We start from the raw sequence: 14,507 nt of genomic DNA, 5'->3' as shown, positions 1-14,507 counted from the left end.
AAGTTTACTTTATTAATAATTTTTTTCATATATCTCCATCTTTATCATAGAATCAAATTTTTGTTAATAGATTTGCGACTAACTTCGTTAAGACAAAACCGGTAAAACTGAATATCATTTCTAATTTCTACGTCACTTTCAAAGTTCATTTTTGATTAAATAACACGTTCTTAATTCGCAATTAGATAACTAACGCCGATATGGCCAGTATTATAAACAATTTAGTGCGTAAGGTAAGTTTGGTTATGAGACACCTTTTCGAGGTTAGGTTTGATTCTTATTTCTAACCTATTAAATGTAGGCCCCAGAATTAGTAAGGTCGGCAATCCCGTTGGGTCCAACCAGTTTTATTCGTAGCATAGGAGGATGTAAGTATTTTACTTATCGTTTAACTCATTAAAAAAAGGGTTTTAATTTATTTTTGCAGTAAGCAATGCTGTTAGTGTTCCAAAAATACAACATCCAGCCCCCAATTTTGAGGGCATGGCCACAGTTGGAGATGAGTTTAAATTGATTCGTTTAAATGATTTTAAAGGAAAATATCTTATCTTATTCTTCTATCCTTTAGATTTGTATGTTGATTTACAGTGGCAGACAAAAGTTTACATACAATATTGAATAATGAGGTTTTTGTACAATGTTATAAAATAACAAAATTAATATTACAGTGTTATTAGGGATTATTCACAAAAAAGAACAAAACAAATTGTTCCACAGCTAGCTACACACTAAAAATTTAACAAATAATACAAAAATTAACAGGATAAAAGTTTACATACACAGTAATTTTTAACTAAAAATAAATTGTGATAGATTATAAAACAAACAATGTTTTTTACACCAATAAATTTAATTGAGTCATGGAGTCAACACAACAAAAAGCAGGGCGAAAACATTGTTTGTTTTACAATCTATCACATAAAATATACCAATACCCATGAAACCCTATTTACCTATTAAACATAAATTATTAGGTCCATATAATGACAGTTTTTAAAACTCGATATTTCGTTGGCCCTTCATGAGCTTCTATAATACCACGCGGGCGTCGTGGCATTGAAGCAACTAAGATTATTGTCTCTTCTTTATTTCAGCCCAAAATTCGACTAACGCAGATTTCAGTGTTTTCGCATCTGTGATTCTGCGCTGCCGGATCTTATGTTCCAAAAGCTCCCAAACATTCAGACATTCAACTGCCTGGGCTGTTCAATATCGACTTTGTTCCAATTACAGAAATGGTTAAAAAATGTTATTCATATTTGGACAATTACTGACAAGTAGTTAGGTTTCGAACAAGCTAATTTTTAAACCCCAAACGCGACTAAGACGCATTAAAACCAATAAATTACCCCAAAAAAAGCAAATTAAAGAACAGCTGTTGAATCATTGTTCTGCATTGCAAAAAAAACTAACTTTCAACTGTAAATCCGAGTCTTATTGTGTGACGCAATTTTGAGTCTACAATATTATCTGAAAGGCTACCCATACCGACGTTTTGAATTTGATCAAAAAGCACTCATTTTAACAGTTGTTTCCTAACACCTGGATAACTCCGCCTATTCTGCTAACAATACTAGTAACAGTTGCAACTGGAGAACGCAGTTTTTCCAAAATTAATAAAGACCTACTTGTGATCAACAATATCGCAAACAAGATGTAACTAATCTCGTTATGTTATCTATCGAAAATGAAATTGTAGAAAATCTTGATTTCTCTATCCTAATTAAAAAAAAAATAATTAAATCCATTATCGCGTAGAACTCCTTGTACGGCACTTGGATGTATAGACTTATTAGTCTGATGACTCACAGTTGCGATGTGGTCAGCTGGGAATGCTAAGGAATGTGGGAGAGGATAGAAACATTTAGGGTTGTTGCGTTGGTAGCGTTGGATCACCAGCTTCTAGAAATGCGCATAAAGGGATCGAGCGGAAGAAAGACCAGAAAGATAATGGAACATAATGGAAAATACATTAGGGCAGATTGGTCGAAAGAGGGGATAGAACATTATAGGGGAAAGTTGGCAAGCTGGGATCAGAGGGTGGAGGGGGCCGACGGGTTGAATGAACTAATTAAGTTGGTTAGGGAGCGTTGAAGAAAGAGAGTGGGTGACGGGGGGTTAGACTGGGAAGGAACGAATGATGGGCTAGGGAATGCAGAGAGCCCAAGAGAGAAGCTAGAAGGAAATTGAGACAGTGGCAGGGAGGGGAGGTAGAGATAGACAGATATATAGAGGCCAGGAAAAAATACAAAGAAGAATGCAAAAAAAAGAAGAGGGAGCTGAAGGAAAGGGAGGCTGAGAATATTAAGCAGTTGAAAAAGGAAAATGAGGTATGGAGATACTTAAAGAGGATGAGAAAGGGAAGAGAGGAAATAAGCAGAGATATACAAATGACTGAATGCAGAACCTACTTCATTGCATGATCCTGGGAGAGTGCTGGAGGGATATTAAGGAGAGGGGCAAAGAGACAGGGAAGAATATTATAGAAGAGTGGGATATTCACTAACTGGTATCGAAAACAGAAGAGCGGAAAGAGGTGAAATGTGGAGAGAATTGAGATATAATGAAAGGTCAAAGTATTTGTTGAAGGAGGGGGATGATGAAGGGAAGAGATTGGTGGCCAGAGCTAAAGGAGGAGGCAATGGACAGGAAGCAGATTTTGGGAGAGGGGGGCGAGGGCAAAAGATGGATGAGGTGATGGGGGCGAAGGTGCGGAGAGGGGGGAGAAGGGTAGAGGATCTGGATTATATTGTATTATATTAGGAAAGGGAAAATTGTAAATATAAAAAGAAAACAATAAAACGCTTATTAATCTATTATCTTACTAAGTTTTATAAAAACCTTATAATTCAATGCTGTATGTAGACTTTTGTCCGTCTCTGCATTTTGTTTTTAAATAACAAAACATTTTTTTTAGTACTTTTGTGTGTCCCACTGAACTTATTGCTATTGAAGCTTTGTATGATAGGTTCCAAAGTTTGAACACAAGTGTAGTCGGAATCTCCATAGATTCTCATTATACTCATTTAGCATGGATGAACACTTCTAGAGAAGTATACTTTTGTTTTCTATTATTGGACTTATTTTTTAATTGTAATTAATGTATCTAGAAAGGAGGATTAGGAAAATTACGCTACCCATTGTTGTCAGATATCAACAAAAATATTGCAAGAGATTACAATGTTTTATTAGAAAAAGATGGAGTCGCTTTACGTGGATCTTTCTTAATTGATCCAAAAGGCATTCTTCGTGTTATGACTGTTAACGATCTAAATGTTGGTAGGAACATTGAAGAGTTTGTCAGAATCGTTGAAGCTTTGCAATTTTCTGAGGAACATGGTGAAGGTATGTTATAAAACAATTTATTGAAGTGGATACTTTAATTTTTTATTTTTTGATGCAGTGTGTCCCGCTAATTGGACTAAAGGTGGTCCTACAATTAGACCAGATCCTAAGGGAGCCCAACAGTACTTCACTACAGTAAATAAATAAATAAATGTTGTTATTAGAATAATGTTTTGTCTTGTTAAAATACATTTGGTTTTCTCGGTATATTTTCAATTTTTATATCATTTTGTATTATGTTATGTAATTGTATGAATATAATTGCTTGTATTACATACAAGTATAACAAAAATGGTGTGTATTAATTATCAAATTTTTTTTAAGATTTGTTTTGAAATTTCTTTAAAATAGTATCGTTAGTGGCAGAATAAATAAATAGATACAAACTGCTTCGACATAAACAGCATAGTTATCACTGCACAACATAATGTTTTAGTATTGGTTATATTAAATGGTCTCGCCATTGTTTAGGTGGTAGTCCTATAGGTCTTCTTCCGTGCGGAGTTTTATTTCGCACAATTTTGGCTATTCTGTTGGGACTCGTCCAGTTGATATGCTGGTTCTATTCTCTTCTTATTCACCTTATCCATTTTACCGCGTCATCTGTGTTACACTTTTCTCTTATGGCTGAATTTTTTTACTTGTCGGTTAATGTCTATCCTGTTATTGCTCATATGGTCTTCATCTAGACTATTCTCAAGATCCTCTTTGTTACTGATATTTTAGCTCTTATTTCCGCACCATATGTCCTCACTGGTCTACACATGTTTTTATTTTCTCGACTGAGCATAGATTGGAAAGATAAATGAGAGTGGGCAATGAAGGGGGAGACTAGAAAAAATTGAAAAAGTAACAGAAAGCACATTTAATAGATAAGTGGAAAAATACTAAAAATGAAACTGGAAAGAGAAAAATGAGACTGGACTGAGAAAGAATAGATTGGAAAGATAGAAAGGTAGCAAAAAGGTAGAAAAGTAAAGGAGGTAGTAGATAAAAAAGGAAGTGTAAAGGCAAGCAATAAAATCACCAGAGAAGTAGAAGGCTGGAAAGATATTTGTAACAGAAGAAAGGTACTGAGTAAAGAAGGGCGATCTGAAGCCAATAGTCTGGAAAGAGACTAGTAATAGAAGAAAGGGATTAAACAGACTGGAAAGACAAGAAGAGGACTGGACATGTAGGGGTAAGACTGCAAAAACCTATAAAGGCAAAGTTTCTCAGACTATGTCAAATGTTGTCTTTTAATAACTTTTGACATAGTGTTTGATGATGGCCGAATCCGAAACTACTAAGTACATAATAGTTTATAGAGTTATTTTTCCTTCAATCTACTTGAGTACTTTATTTCTTCTTCTTTGAGGAGGCGTATCGCCTGTTTAATTTCGATTTCTCTGCCTTAGCACTTCTTCTGATGTTGATAATCAACTGTCTCGCTATCGCTGTATTTTTTTTGTCTGCCGATTAATGTGTATCCTGTTATCACTCTTAGGGTCTTCATCTCAGCTGTTCTTAAGATCCTCTTTGTTATTGATGTTTCAGCTCTTGTTTCCACACCATATGTTTGTTTTTCCTGATTGAGTGTCTGAGGTGTCCCGATATTGCGATAGCTTTGTTGACTTGTTACTTCATTTTTCAGAAGTCCCATACTTTTGATTTTGCAACCAAGGTATTCGAATGATATTGTTTGTTCGATGATGTTATTTTTTATTACCAGATTGCAGCCCAGCGGTGCTTTTGCAATGGTTATGCATTTGTTAAAGCTTTTTTGAAGGTCGATTTTTGAATTTCGATTGAACGAATGTTTCAAAAATAATTAATAAGAAAGTGGCTTTTCGAAACGTGTGAGGGCGTTCAGTCTGACTCCGCGTGTCGTCCAATACTCACTTAAAGTAGTCTTAACATCGCGGCTTAAAACTTACGTATTTCTTACTTAACTTTTGTGCAAAAAATTAGTAAAAAGATTTCTTTTGCTTTCACGATCACACTACATATATGTTTAATATGAATAGTAAGGGTATCAGAAGAAAAAAGTCGTCACTATCTGAAGTTAAGGTAGCTGTTATTGGAGCTCGTGGTGTAGGAAAAAGTGGTAAGATCAAATTTTTTAAATAATAAACAAATACACTTTTATTTAATCTTATTAAAATCGCGAATCCTTTTCGGTTAGGATTATTACGAAAAACTAATTCATGGTATTTAAAGAACAAAAGTGTAAATATGTTGTTTTAAGTTAACATTTTCATTTTTAAACATTTTAATTTTGTTTCATCAATCAACACCATCATTACTCAGTGAAACTGTGCTTAAAACAACACTTGTATTCGGTCGTTGTAGGAAAATGGGCCATCCATTTTCAAACGACTGAATTCTGGACCGAGGTTTTGCGTTCGCGTCAGTCGTCTTTATTCGTGTTACTTTCGAGTTGATGGTCAGAAAATAAAAAGAAAAAAATATGGGTAACACCGGTACAGCAATTAACACGTTATTCATTTTGCCGGCGGAACCAATTTACAATGTAATTAAAACGCAAAATTGTATCCTAACCATGTATAAAAGGATCTTTAGAAAATTGCGTCTTGGAAGATTTAATTTTGCACGATAGCTTTTCTATCGTATTTAATTAAAATTGGTTTGACAACAATCCATTTTTGTATGTTTTTTTGCTATTATCGCCGGTATAGTTAGAAACATCCATCACTTGTGTTTTGTATTGGTTATAATAATTCCGGATATTTTGCTAAACACAAATAAATGCTGACCATCGATGGTTCTGCAGGCGCATTTTCGCCAACAAACAACACGTACCGTGTTTATTTATTATCAGTGGTGCAGGATTCGTTTACACCTGCACATGTTCAATTCGTGTAACCGCCCCAATTATATACACCATAACTCACCAGACAATGACTATACCTAAACACCTTGTTTAAATTTACGTAACATTTACGGATTTTAATAATACCTTATTAACTAATTTTACTTAATGTTTTATCTTATTATTTTTGGTTCATTTCACGGATTCAAATAAATCCGAGTGTTTCCGAATCTTTAGCCGTCTAGCACTACATTATTGTATATTTTTATTGAACTAAAAGGAGAAGTAACACTAGACCAAGAACTAGAAACATTCGGGGTTATCCGTCTTAAGAGACGTACGGCTAGACCAGAATGTTGCTAGTTCTAGGTCTATTTATTATTTATTAGTTCTAATGCTAGTGTTAGCTTTAGTTTTAGTTGTTATTCACTTTATTATCAAAAAAATACGTATATAAATTTAATTTCCTTTTAGTTAAATTTGTTTGGCGACAAAACCCAAAATATCTCAAATTCCAAAAAAGAAAAAACGTTTAATACCAAAATGCAAGCTTTCTACAAAAGCCTTTCATCTCGTTCAACAATCAGAATGTAGCTCGGTGTAACATCAAACTGTAGACATTCGGTACAAAACTAAAAAGGCATGTTACGTAATAAAACCGAGTCAAACGAAGCAGCCACCGGACGATTCTTTTCGCGTACATCAACGCGCAATTATGTTTTACGGCCGAACGCCGTGTTGGGTCGTAAAGCGGCTGTAAAATTGAGCTGCCCTTTAATGTTGTTTTGTTTTTTTCTTCTTCTTTTCAGCTCTTTCGGTACGATTTCTGACCAGACGTTATATTGGGGAATATGATCATCAATCAGGTGAGATTGATGAAACCCGCTACTGGATGTTGATGTTTTAATAGACTTGTATCGCCGAAACGTTGGTACTCTAACAAAGTCGACGCATTCCCTTATGTTGTGTTATTGATCGTAAAAGACAACTCTTTTCGCTTCTTGCAATTGCTGTGTGCCTCGTAAAATAGCTATTAATCCCCGATTATCTAATGAAATGGCTACGTGATTTACGCTCATTGTGTAAAGTGACATTCATTGTTTTTTTATTCATTTATTTTATTTACATCCTTATTTTTTTTTTTTCAGAAACTAGGTACAAACATGAAGTTCTAGTCGATAATGAACCTGTTTTATATGAAATTTTAGACACTTGTCCAAAGGTATGTATGCAATACATATCATATTTATACATTATTACAACTTATTAGTATATTAAAGATGTAATAAGTATTTTGCATATTACTAAAGACAAACTAATAGGTCTTGCAAAATTATTACTGTACAGGGTGTATGTTAGAAAACTTCTCGTCTCAATTTAAATATCTAGAAACTTTGTATGCAAAATTTGACTCACCCTCCGCTCCCAAGGGTGGGATATCAAGTAATATCTCATTTTAAAGGTGTTTAGAAACAGTACGTTTTAGCATTGCATTATAAAGAAATACGATAAAAAAGTTACTGCGATATTTGCATTTGTATCATGCTTCAAAGTAGTTGACGTTTCGGGTCAAGATTTGTAACACGCAGCCTTAATTGATTTTCTAAATGAGTATGTGCAATTTAAATTTGTTTCAATTTTTGTTATTAGATGAAAACGTTAATTTACAACAGTAACTACTTCCAAAGCAAAACGAGATTTCAGGATACTACTTTTTTTCAACTGGAATAACGCCAGTTATTCATAGCAGTAGTGGTTCAAATACCAGTTTCATAGCAGGATGTGCTGTTTAAAATCTGAAAGTCGTTCAGTATATTTTTCTAAGAAAGATCAATTATTTTGAAGAATGTCATCTGCAAAGAGAGGACATCCAATTAATAGCAATCAGAATTAAGTCAATCAAAATAAAAGACATAATATAAAAAAAGAATCTTTCAGAAATTTGTATTATCGCGATGACTACGACTTAAATTGGGGCTAACCACGAAAGCCGATCTACTGTATCTTCCAACTTCCCAGAAGTTGAAGACTAATTTGACATTAATTCGATCACTTAGCCGTTATGCAAACGTTGTGAAAGGATAATAAAAAGTGCTGCCAGAGTTACTCTTACTAACTGACTCTAGAACTATTAGTTTGGCCTCCAGAACAATATCAACCCCAATATTAGTCTTAGAATAGGTGAACAACTAGAAAAAGAAGCTGCAGATTTTACCTGTATTACCCGATCAGAGGCCTACACCAACTATAAAGTGATTATCATGTAACCAAAGGTGTGAATTATTTTGAGACCAGAGATTTGTCAAAGAGAAATAAAGAGATAGAAGAAGATGGCAGCAATCGACGTATTTCTCAGACAAAACTATACTTATCAACAAGATTCAGAAATTCAGAAAATCCAAAAAGAAGAACTAAGGAGAAATTCAAAACCTTAAAGAAGAATTCATGAGCTTCTATCTAAGAGAACTGACAGAGAACTTTGTTTCTCTTATTAGAAACAACAATGGATCATAGGCCAAAGACACTAAGCAAGAAGTAACGCTGTTTGCTGAACATCGTGCTGAGATCTTTATTCCCAACCTAAGACTGAAAGAATCAAAAAATGATGAAAGAACAGAAAATATCACACCAATTACTTCTAAAGATGTAGCTGATCAGAGTGATCAGATAAGAACTAACTTCAATCCAAATAATACGATCTCTAAATCATCCTAGGCATAGAGAAAAAAGACAGGAATCCTAAAGCATCTGCTAAGAAAATATAGAGGCATCCTGACCTACTTTTACAACGCAGCCCTTAGATTAAGATATATACCGGAATGCGGAAAAGTTGCAAAACCCATGTGTAAAGTTTATTTCTCTATGAACGTCTATGCATGATGAATGACCCATTTAAAATTGGAACACCCTCATAAAAATGCACTTTGGGATAAAATGTCACATTCTTCTTGTTCTCTTTCTTCCTTTTTGCACCACTAGGATTAACTAGTCAGCTAAACTTTTTAATTCTGTTGCAAATCACCACTATATGTGCTTCTTTATGAAAAATGTAACATTTCTATTGCAAAAATTAAAAACTATTGTGTAAGTTTATCATATTAGGATATTTTTAAAAAAATTTTCAATTTTTGCATAAAAAGTCCCTTTCGGAGAAATTGAGGTGGGAATTTTTCAAATGAATACCTGTATATTTACTGTCATTATATCATTAGAGTAATCTTCCGTAGGCACAAAATTAACAAATATGTTAGGTTTAGAGTTTAAATTTTGATAAATGTAGATCAAATAATGGATATAAAGTAATAAATCCTAATGGGCTAATTAAAATAGAGTATAGTATTATTATTAAATCTTATTTAATCAATTATTTATTTCAACTTTCTATTTGCTATTTCCAAAGTTATAATAAAATTTTCAACACTCCGCACCAGAGAAAATTGTTGTTTCTAAAACAAACGCAACGTTGAAAAATCGTGATTAAGTTCACTTGGGAACGTGATAAAATATGAATCCACCCTCGACCCTTAAGAGAGATAAATGTTGTGCCACGCACGGCGACGACGACGATGTCGGTGGTCGCGGACTCGATGCGCCGAAACGTGTCGGCGTTGCTACGGTTCCAGAAAGAGTATGACATAAAATTGTTGACATATGTAATGCATGCGCTGCCAGTGGGCTCGCATCTCATAAAAATTCGATTTTACCTCAGTACCGCTGTCTATATTTAGCCCCGCTATATTCTTTGTATTCGAGCATTGCGAACGCGGACCAGTTACTCACGGATTTATTCCAAAACCGTTTTCAACTTTTTTATTTATTATATTACTTTTACCTAATTCCATTATGAAAAATAAATATTATCTATTTGAGGTGATTTGAGTTACGTAATGAAGTCATTACCGCACTGGTTTCATTACGTAACGCATTTTTAGCCCAATCAAAACAGACTTAATTTATTGGAACCAGCAATAATGCAAAAGAGAGACCTATTTAAAAACAATACTATTTGTTATAAACATTAATTGTTATGTTTTTACATTTCGAAACACTTATTTTAGATGAGTAAAGGTGTTATTGAAACTGACATTAATTCAAAATTGTCAACAATCATTTCAAAATATTTTTATAGAAAATAGACCATTTTAAAGAAATTGATTTTTAAGTAATTTTTAACAGTCGTAGATAAAATGTTGTGTATTGTGATACACAACATTTTTTTTTTACGTGCGCTAGAGCATAATTACAATACTCGTACAGTAATTACGTTTCTAGCCCACTTGTAATATAAATAACTATTACATGTCTTTCTGACGTTATGTAAAGTCACATTTTTATAACTAGTGATGTAATAATTTTATTACATCACTAGTGATATTGATTGAACAAAAATTGCTTTTTCAATGGAATTAGATAAAATTTTGTACTTAACACGTTATGAAACTCACGTAATTTGGAAATATTAAGTTTGTCAAACAAAATTAGTCTGTTCATAACTGGTTACGTAAATAACTATTGTTTTGCCGATTTGAAATTTGAATACAGATTCTAGAAAATAAAGGGAAATATTGTTAATTTTGTTGATCATATTCTAGTATATAAATTTGGGTGGTTTATCGGTCGTTATACAAATTAGGAAAACAAATAAACCACGTTTGATTACTTAAATAAATCAATAAATTCGGTATTATATTTCTTAGGGATATTAATAAAAGTCTCTTGATAATCGCTAAAATTAACATAAAATCGATAAAGTTATCAGTGTCGACCATCGATCTTGGTTAATATCTTTTGTAAACGATACTGCTTTCAGTACTCATGCATATTTGCAAGCTCAAATAAGTGTCGGGAGGTGGTCTCATTAATATTCATAGAACGAATTGTATATTTACGTTTATAACGAGACGCGATTTCACTCATAATTTTTTATTTTCTCAGAATGAAGATGATTTTCCATCACCAGATACGCTAAATTGGGCGGACGGAATTCTCTTGGTTTATTCTATAACGGATAGAAGATCGTTTGTACACGTTAAGAAAGTAGGGACTTTACTAAACGACTGTGATATCCCACTTTATCTCGCTGCGAATAAAAACGATATGGTTCATTTAAGACAAGTTAGTGCCGAAGAGGGTACTATTTTGGCAAGAGATTTAGAGTGCGGATTTTCAGAAGTAACGGCTGCTGAACAAGTCGGTCCTGTAGCTACGGTTTTTCAAGATCTTTGTAAGGCGGTTTTAGCGGCGAGAAGAAAATCTAAGCATTCGCTTCTCGAGAGGATGTTAGGCGCGAAAACTACTAACATAAAATTGTACGCGAGAGGAAAAAGCGACAGTGCGTTACCGAAAGATTGAAACGCAGCGACGACAAGTTTAGTTTATTTTGGTGATTACGTGTGGAGGCGGTAATGATGCGGTGTTACGTAGGAATAATCACATTCCCTTAAGCCGTGTATTAGAAAATAAATCTTTTGTAAATCTACCATTACTGGTAATATACAAAATTTATTTAAAAATGTATTTTTCAATTCTTAATTATTCTCCCATTCCATTTTTAAGATTGCAATAATTTATGTTGCAAGTAGTTTTATTAATTTCGTTTTTATGTAAATTTTTAACTGTTTAATTACACGGTTATATTAACGATAAGTAAAAAGTCGGTGTAAAAAAGCCCGAAGCGGTCAACATTGGTTGAGGTTGGGAAATGCCCCCCGTTTAGTTATGATATTGACATTTGCGATTGTCGGAAAAAATGGGACGTATAAATTCTCCAGTTGAACTAGCGCCAGAGTATTTACGGTATTTACTTTCACAACCTCAATGTCATGTGGAAGTCGGGGTTTATTGCTTTGCGTGCTACCAAACTCAGCGTAGCTCTTAAAACAAAAAAAAACCTTCGTCGGAAGATGGGCTATTTTACTACCCGTTTCGTTTGAAATAAAAGATGTGTTGCTTTGACAAAAAATGTTTGCCTTTTAGTATTATGTAGATATTTTAAGGAGTGGTACAACAAAATTAAAAAAGAAATAATAAAGGTGCACCGTTATTATTTAACACCCTGTATAAAAATGGGTAACTCTACGTATGTACTAATAAATTTGACGCGACAAGATGGTAAGCTGGTTCTAAATGTTTTTTTGGGGGTTATATGCAGAACATTAATGCATAACTTATATGATGTGGAAATTGCAATATATACAGGGTGTTTCATGAAGTTCTCCCAGCACTAATGGAGTATGTTGTTTAGGTGATTTGTAATAAAAAAGTTCATATGAACATATGTCCGATTCACTTCACTTAGTTATATGAATTTGAAAATAATATATAAAAATTATGGCGTTACGGCCCAGCGCGGGGCTCAAAGGGTAAGTGTGCTATGACTGCATTAGTAAAATAAAGTACTTATTTACCTTACTGTCAAATTTGACAAGCTTGCCGTTTAATCTAAAATTATTTGAGTTTTATTTGCGTACAATGCCGTTTAAGATTACGACTGTTGACTATGCTGATATGGTTTTTGTACTGGGAAATTGTGATGGAAACGCTACTGCAGCTTCAATTGAATATCGACGACGTTTTCCAAATCGGCGTGTTCCATCGCCGAAGACTTTTAGTAGTACCTTCCAAGCTCTCCGAGAAACTGGTTTACTTCCGAGCGTTCATATGCAGTATGAACGAGCAACACAACAAAATGTTGCAGAGGAAGACAACATCCTTGACATTGTCGAGCGCAATGCCTGCATTAGTACGCGACGGATATCCATACGTTTAGGGATTCCCAATACCAGGGTATGGAGAACATTAAAAAGAAATCTGCTGCATCCGTATCATCTACAGCGTGTTCAACATCTGAAGCCAGAAGACTTCCCTAGGCGTTTGGCATTTTGTCAGTGGTTAAATAATAATCGGAACTTATACCGCTACATTTTATTTACGGATGAGTCACAATTTACTCGTGATGGCATAAATAACATCCATAATTTGCATAAATGGTCGGACATTAACCCTCATGCTACCATAGAAAGTAATTTTCAAAGCAGATTTAGCATTAATCTGTTGTGCGGAATGTTGTACGATCAACTTAGGACCGTTTATTTTTGAAGATCGTCTTACCGGACAAAGGTACTTGCAATTTTTGGAAGAAAAACTTCCGCGTTTACTGTGGGATGTACCTCTGGCAAGACGATTAAGAATGTATTTGCAACACGACGGAGCTCCTTCTCATTTTGAGCGTAGAGTCACCGATCATCTAAATGAACGTTATCCTAACCGCTGGATCGGTCCAGGTGGACAGCACGTTTGGCCAGCCAGATCTCCAGATCTCAATCCTCTGGATTATAACATGTGGGGTTGGATGAAAGATTTAGTATATCAAGAAAAAGTAGACACACGTGAGGCTTTAATCCAAAGAATTTTAAATGCTGCAACGCAAATAAAGGAGCACCGTGCAAAGATAAAAAATGCAACGCGAGCCGTTCACAGGCGTGCAGATAAGTGTATTGAAGTAGGAGGTGGAATTTTCGAAAATGTTTAAAATTAATAAATTATTTTTTCAAATTATAATAAAAAGTAACATTATCGCAATTACTTTATTTTTAAATGCATAAGTGTAGCTCAAGCTGTATAGTTGTAGCTGATTTGCAGGTTATATACAAACATCGGTTTTTTCAAACTTCTTCTTCAACAGATCAATTTTTTGATCAACTGTGTGGTATGTGACGACACCATTCTGTTGGAACCCCAAGTATTGAATAGAGAGAGAGAATACATCTTTATTCGGCTATGGACCTATATTTGTATATAGGTCTTTCCGCCGTAGAACATTATTACAAACTACATACATATTTATAATTTTTATATACATAAGGCATTTTTTTTCATTATATGTCAATAAGTTTTCCTAACAGTGTAGTCTTCTGTCCGGGATTTTTGTCGTTGTTTCTAGATAAGCACTGGACAAACATCACACTTATTAGTGTGATGTTTGTCCGTTCGTATACCTTTTTATTTTGAATGTTGTGCATTATCCTTGAGCATCTTCTTTCTGCTTTATTAATAAAATATAATAATGTCAAGTGTTTGTTTCGGTGCACTCGCAGTTAGGACATGTCAATAATCCAACAAAGGTCTCACTATTGCTTTGTAGATGTGTACGGCCGTTTTAGTGGAAATTCCTTTAAAAGTGTTTAGCTCTTCTTATTGCTTCGAGTTGTTTTTCTTTGTAGTGTTTTTTAAGACGTAGTTTCTTGTCTAAGATCATACCTAGATATTTGATGTTTTCCAAAGGTCTTAATTTACCATGTTCTATTTGGATGTAGGGAGAGTCCTCTTTAATGTTGTGGTAAGGTAGTAA

General features: G+C 34.1%; 2 protein-coding genes across 3 annotated transcripts; both read left to right on the top strand.

The window, feature by feature from the left end:
- Positions 1-62: 62 nt before the first annotated feature.
- On the top strand, positions 63-3,637 carry LOC111419296 (peroxiredoxin-like). Its single transcript, XM_023052073.1, has 6 exons — positions 63-233; positions 302-368; positions 428-572; positions 2,918-3,053; positions 3,111-3,345; positions 3,404-3,637. The coding sequence occupies exons 1-6, from the start codon at positions 201-203 to the stop codon at positions 3,490-3,492; spliced, it is 705 nt and encodes a 234-aa protein (XP_022907841.1). The 5' UTR covers positions 63-200; the 3' UTR covers positions 3,493-3,637.
- A 1,569-nt stretch (positions 3,638-5,206) lies between these two features.
- Positions 5,207-11,674, top strand: LOC111419306 (ras-related and estrogen-regulated growth inhibitor). 2 transcript variants are annotated; one of them, XM_023052083.2, is made up of 4 exons: positions 5,207-5,431; positions 6,967-7,023; positions 7,306-7,379; positions 11,093-11,674. In XM_023052083.2, exons 1-4 carry the CDS (start codon positions 5,335-5,337, stop codon positions 11,507-11,509), a joined length of 645 nt encoding a protein of 214 aa, XP_022907851.1. In that variant the 5' UTR covers positions 5,207-5,334; the 3' UTR covers positions 11,510-11,674. The 2 variants fall into 2 exon arrangements, with proteins under 2 accessions (XP_022907851.1, XP_022907860.1); XM_023052092.2 differs by lacking the exon at positions 6,967-7,023.
- Positions 11,675-14,507: the final 2,833 nt, after the last annotated feature.

The sequence above is a fragment of the Onthophagus taurus genome, chromosome 2 (assembly GCF_036711975.1).
Source record: "Onthophagus taurus isolate NC chromosome 2, IU_Otau_3.0, whole genome shotgun sequence".
Lineage (NCBI taxonomy): Eukaryota > Metazoa > Arthropoda > Insecta > Coleoptera > Scarabaeidae > Onthophagus > Onthophagus taurus.
This window is presented reverse-complemented; position numbering and strand designations above follow the sequence as displayed.

Excerpts from the sequence above, each read along its gene's own strand:
- LOC111419296 (XM_023052073.1), top strand. The coding sequence starts at position 201 with ATGGCCAGTATTATAAACAATTTAGTGCGTAAG. Across the intron at positions 234-301 it reads TAAACAATTTAGTGCGTAAG|GCCCCAGAATTAGTAAGGTC; the intron begins GTAAGTTTGGTT and ends TATTAAATGTAG. Across the intron at positions 573-2,917 it reads TTCTTCTATCCTTTAGATTT|TACTTTTGTGTGTCCCACTG; the intron begins GTATGTTGATTT and ends CATTTTTTTTAG.
- LOC111419306 (XM_023052083.2), top strand. The coding sequence starts at position 5,335 with ATGTTTAATATGAATAGTAAGGGTATCAGAAGAAAAAAGTCGTCACTA. Across the intron at positions 5,432-6,966 it reads TCGTGGTGTAGGAAAAAGTG|CTCTTTCGGTACGATTTCTG; the intron begins GTAAGATCAAAT and ends TCTTCTTTTCAG. Across the intron at positions 7,024-7,305 it reads GGAATATGATCATCAATCAG|AAACTAGGTACAAACATGAA; the intron begins GTGAGATTGATG and ends TTTTTTTTTCAG.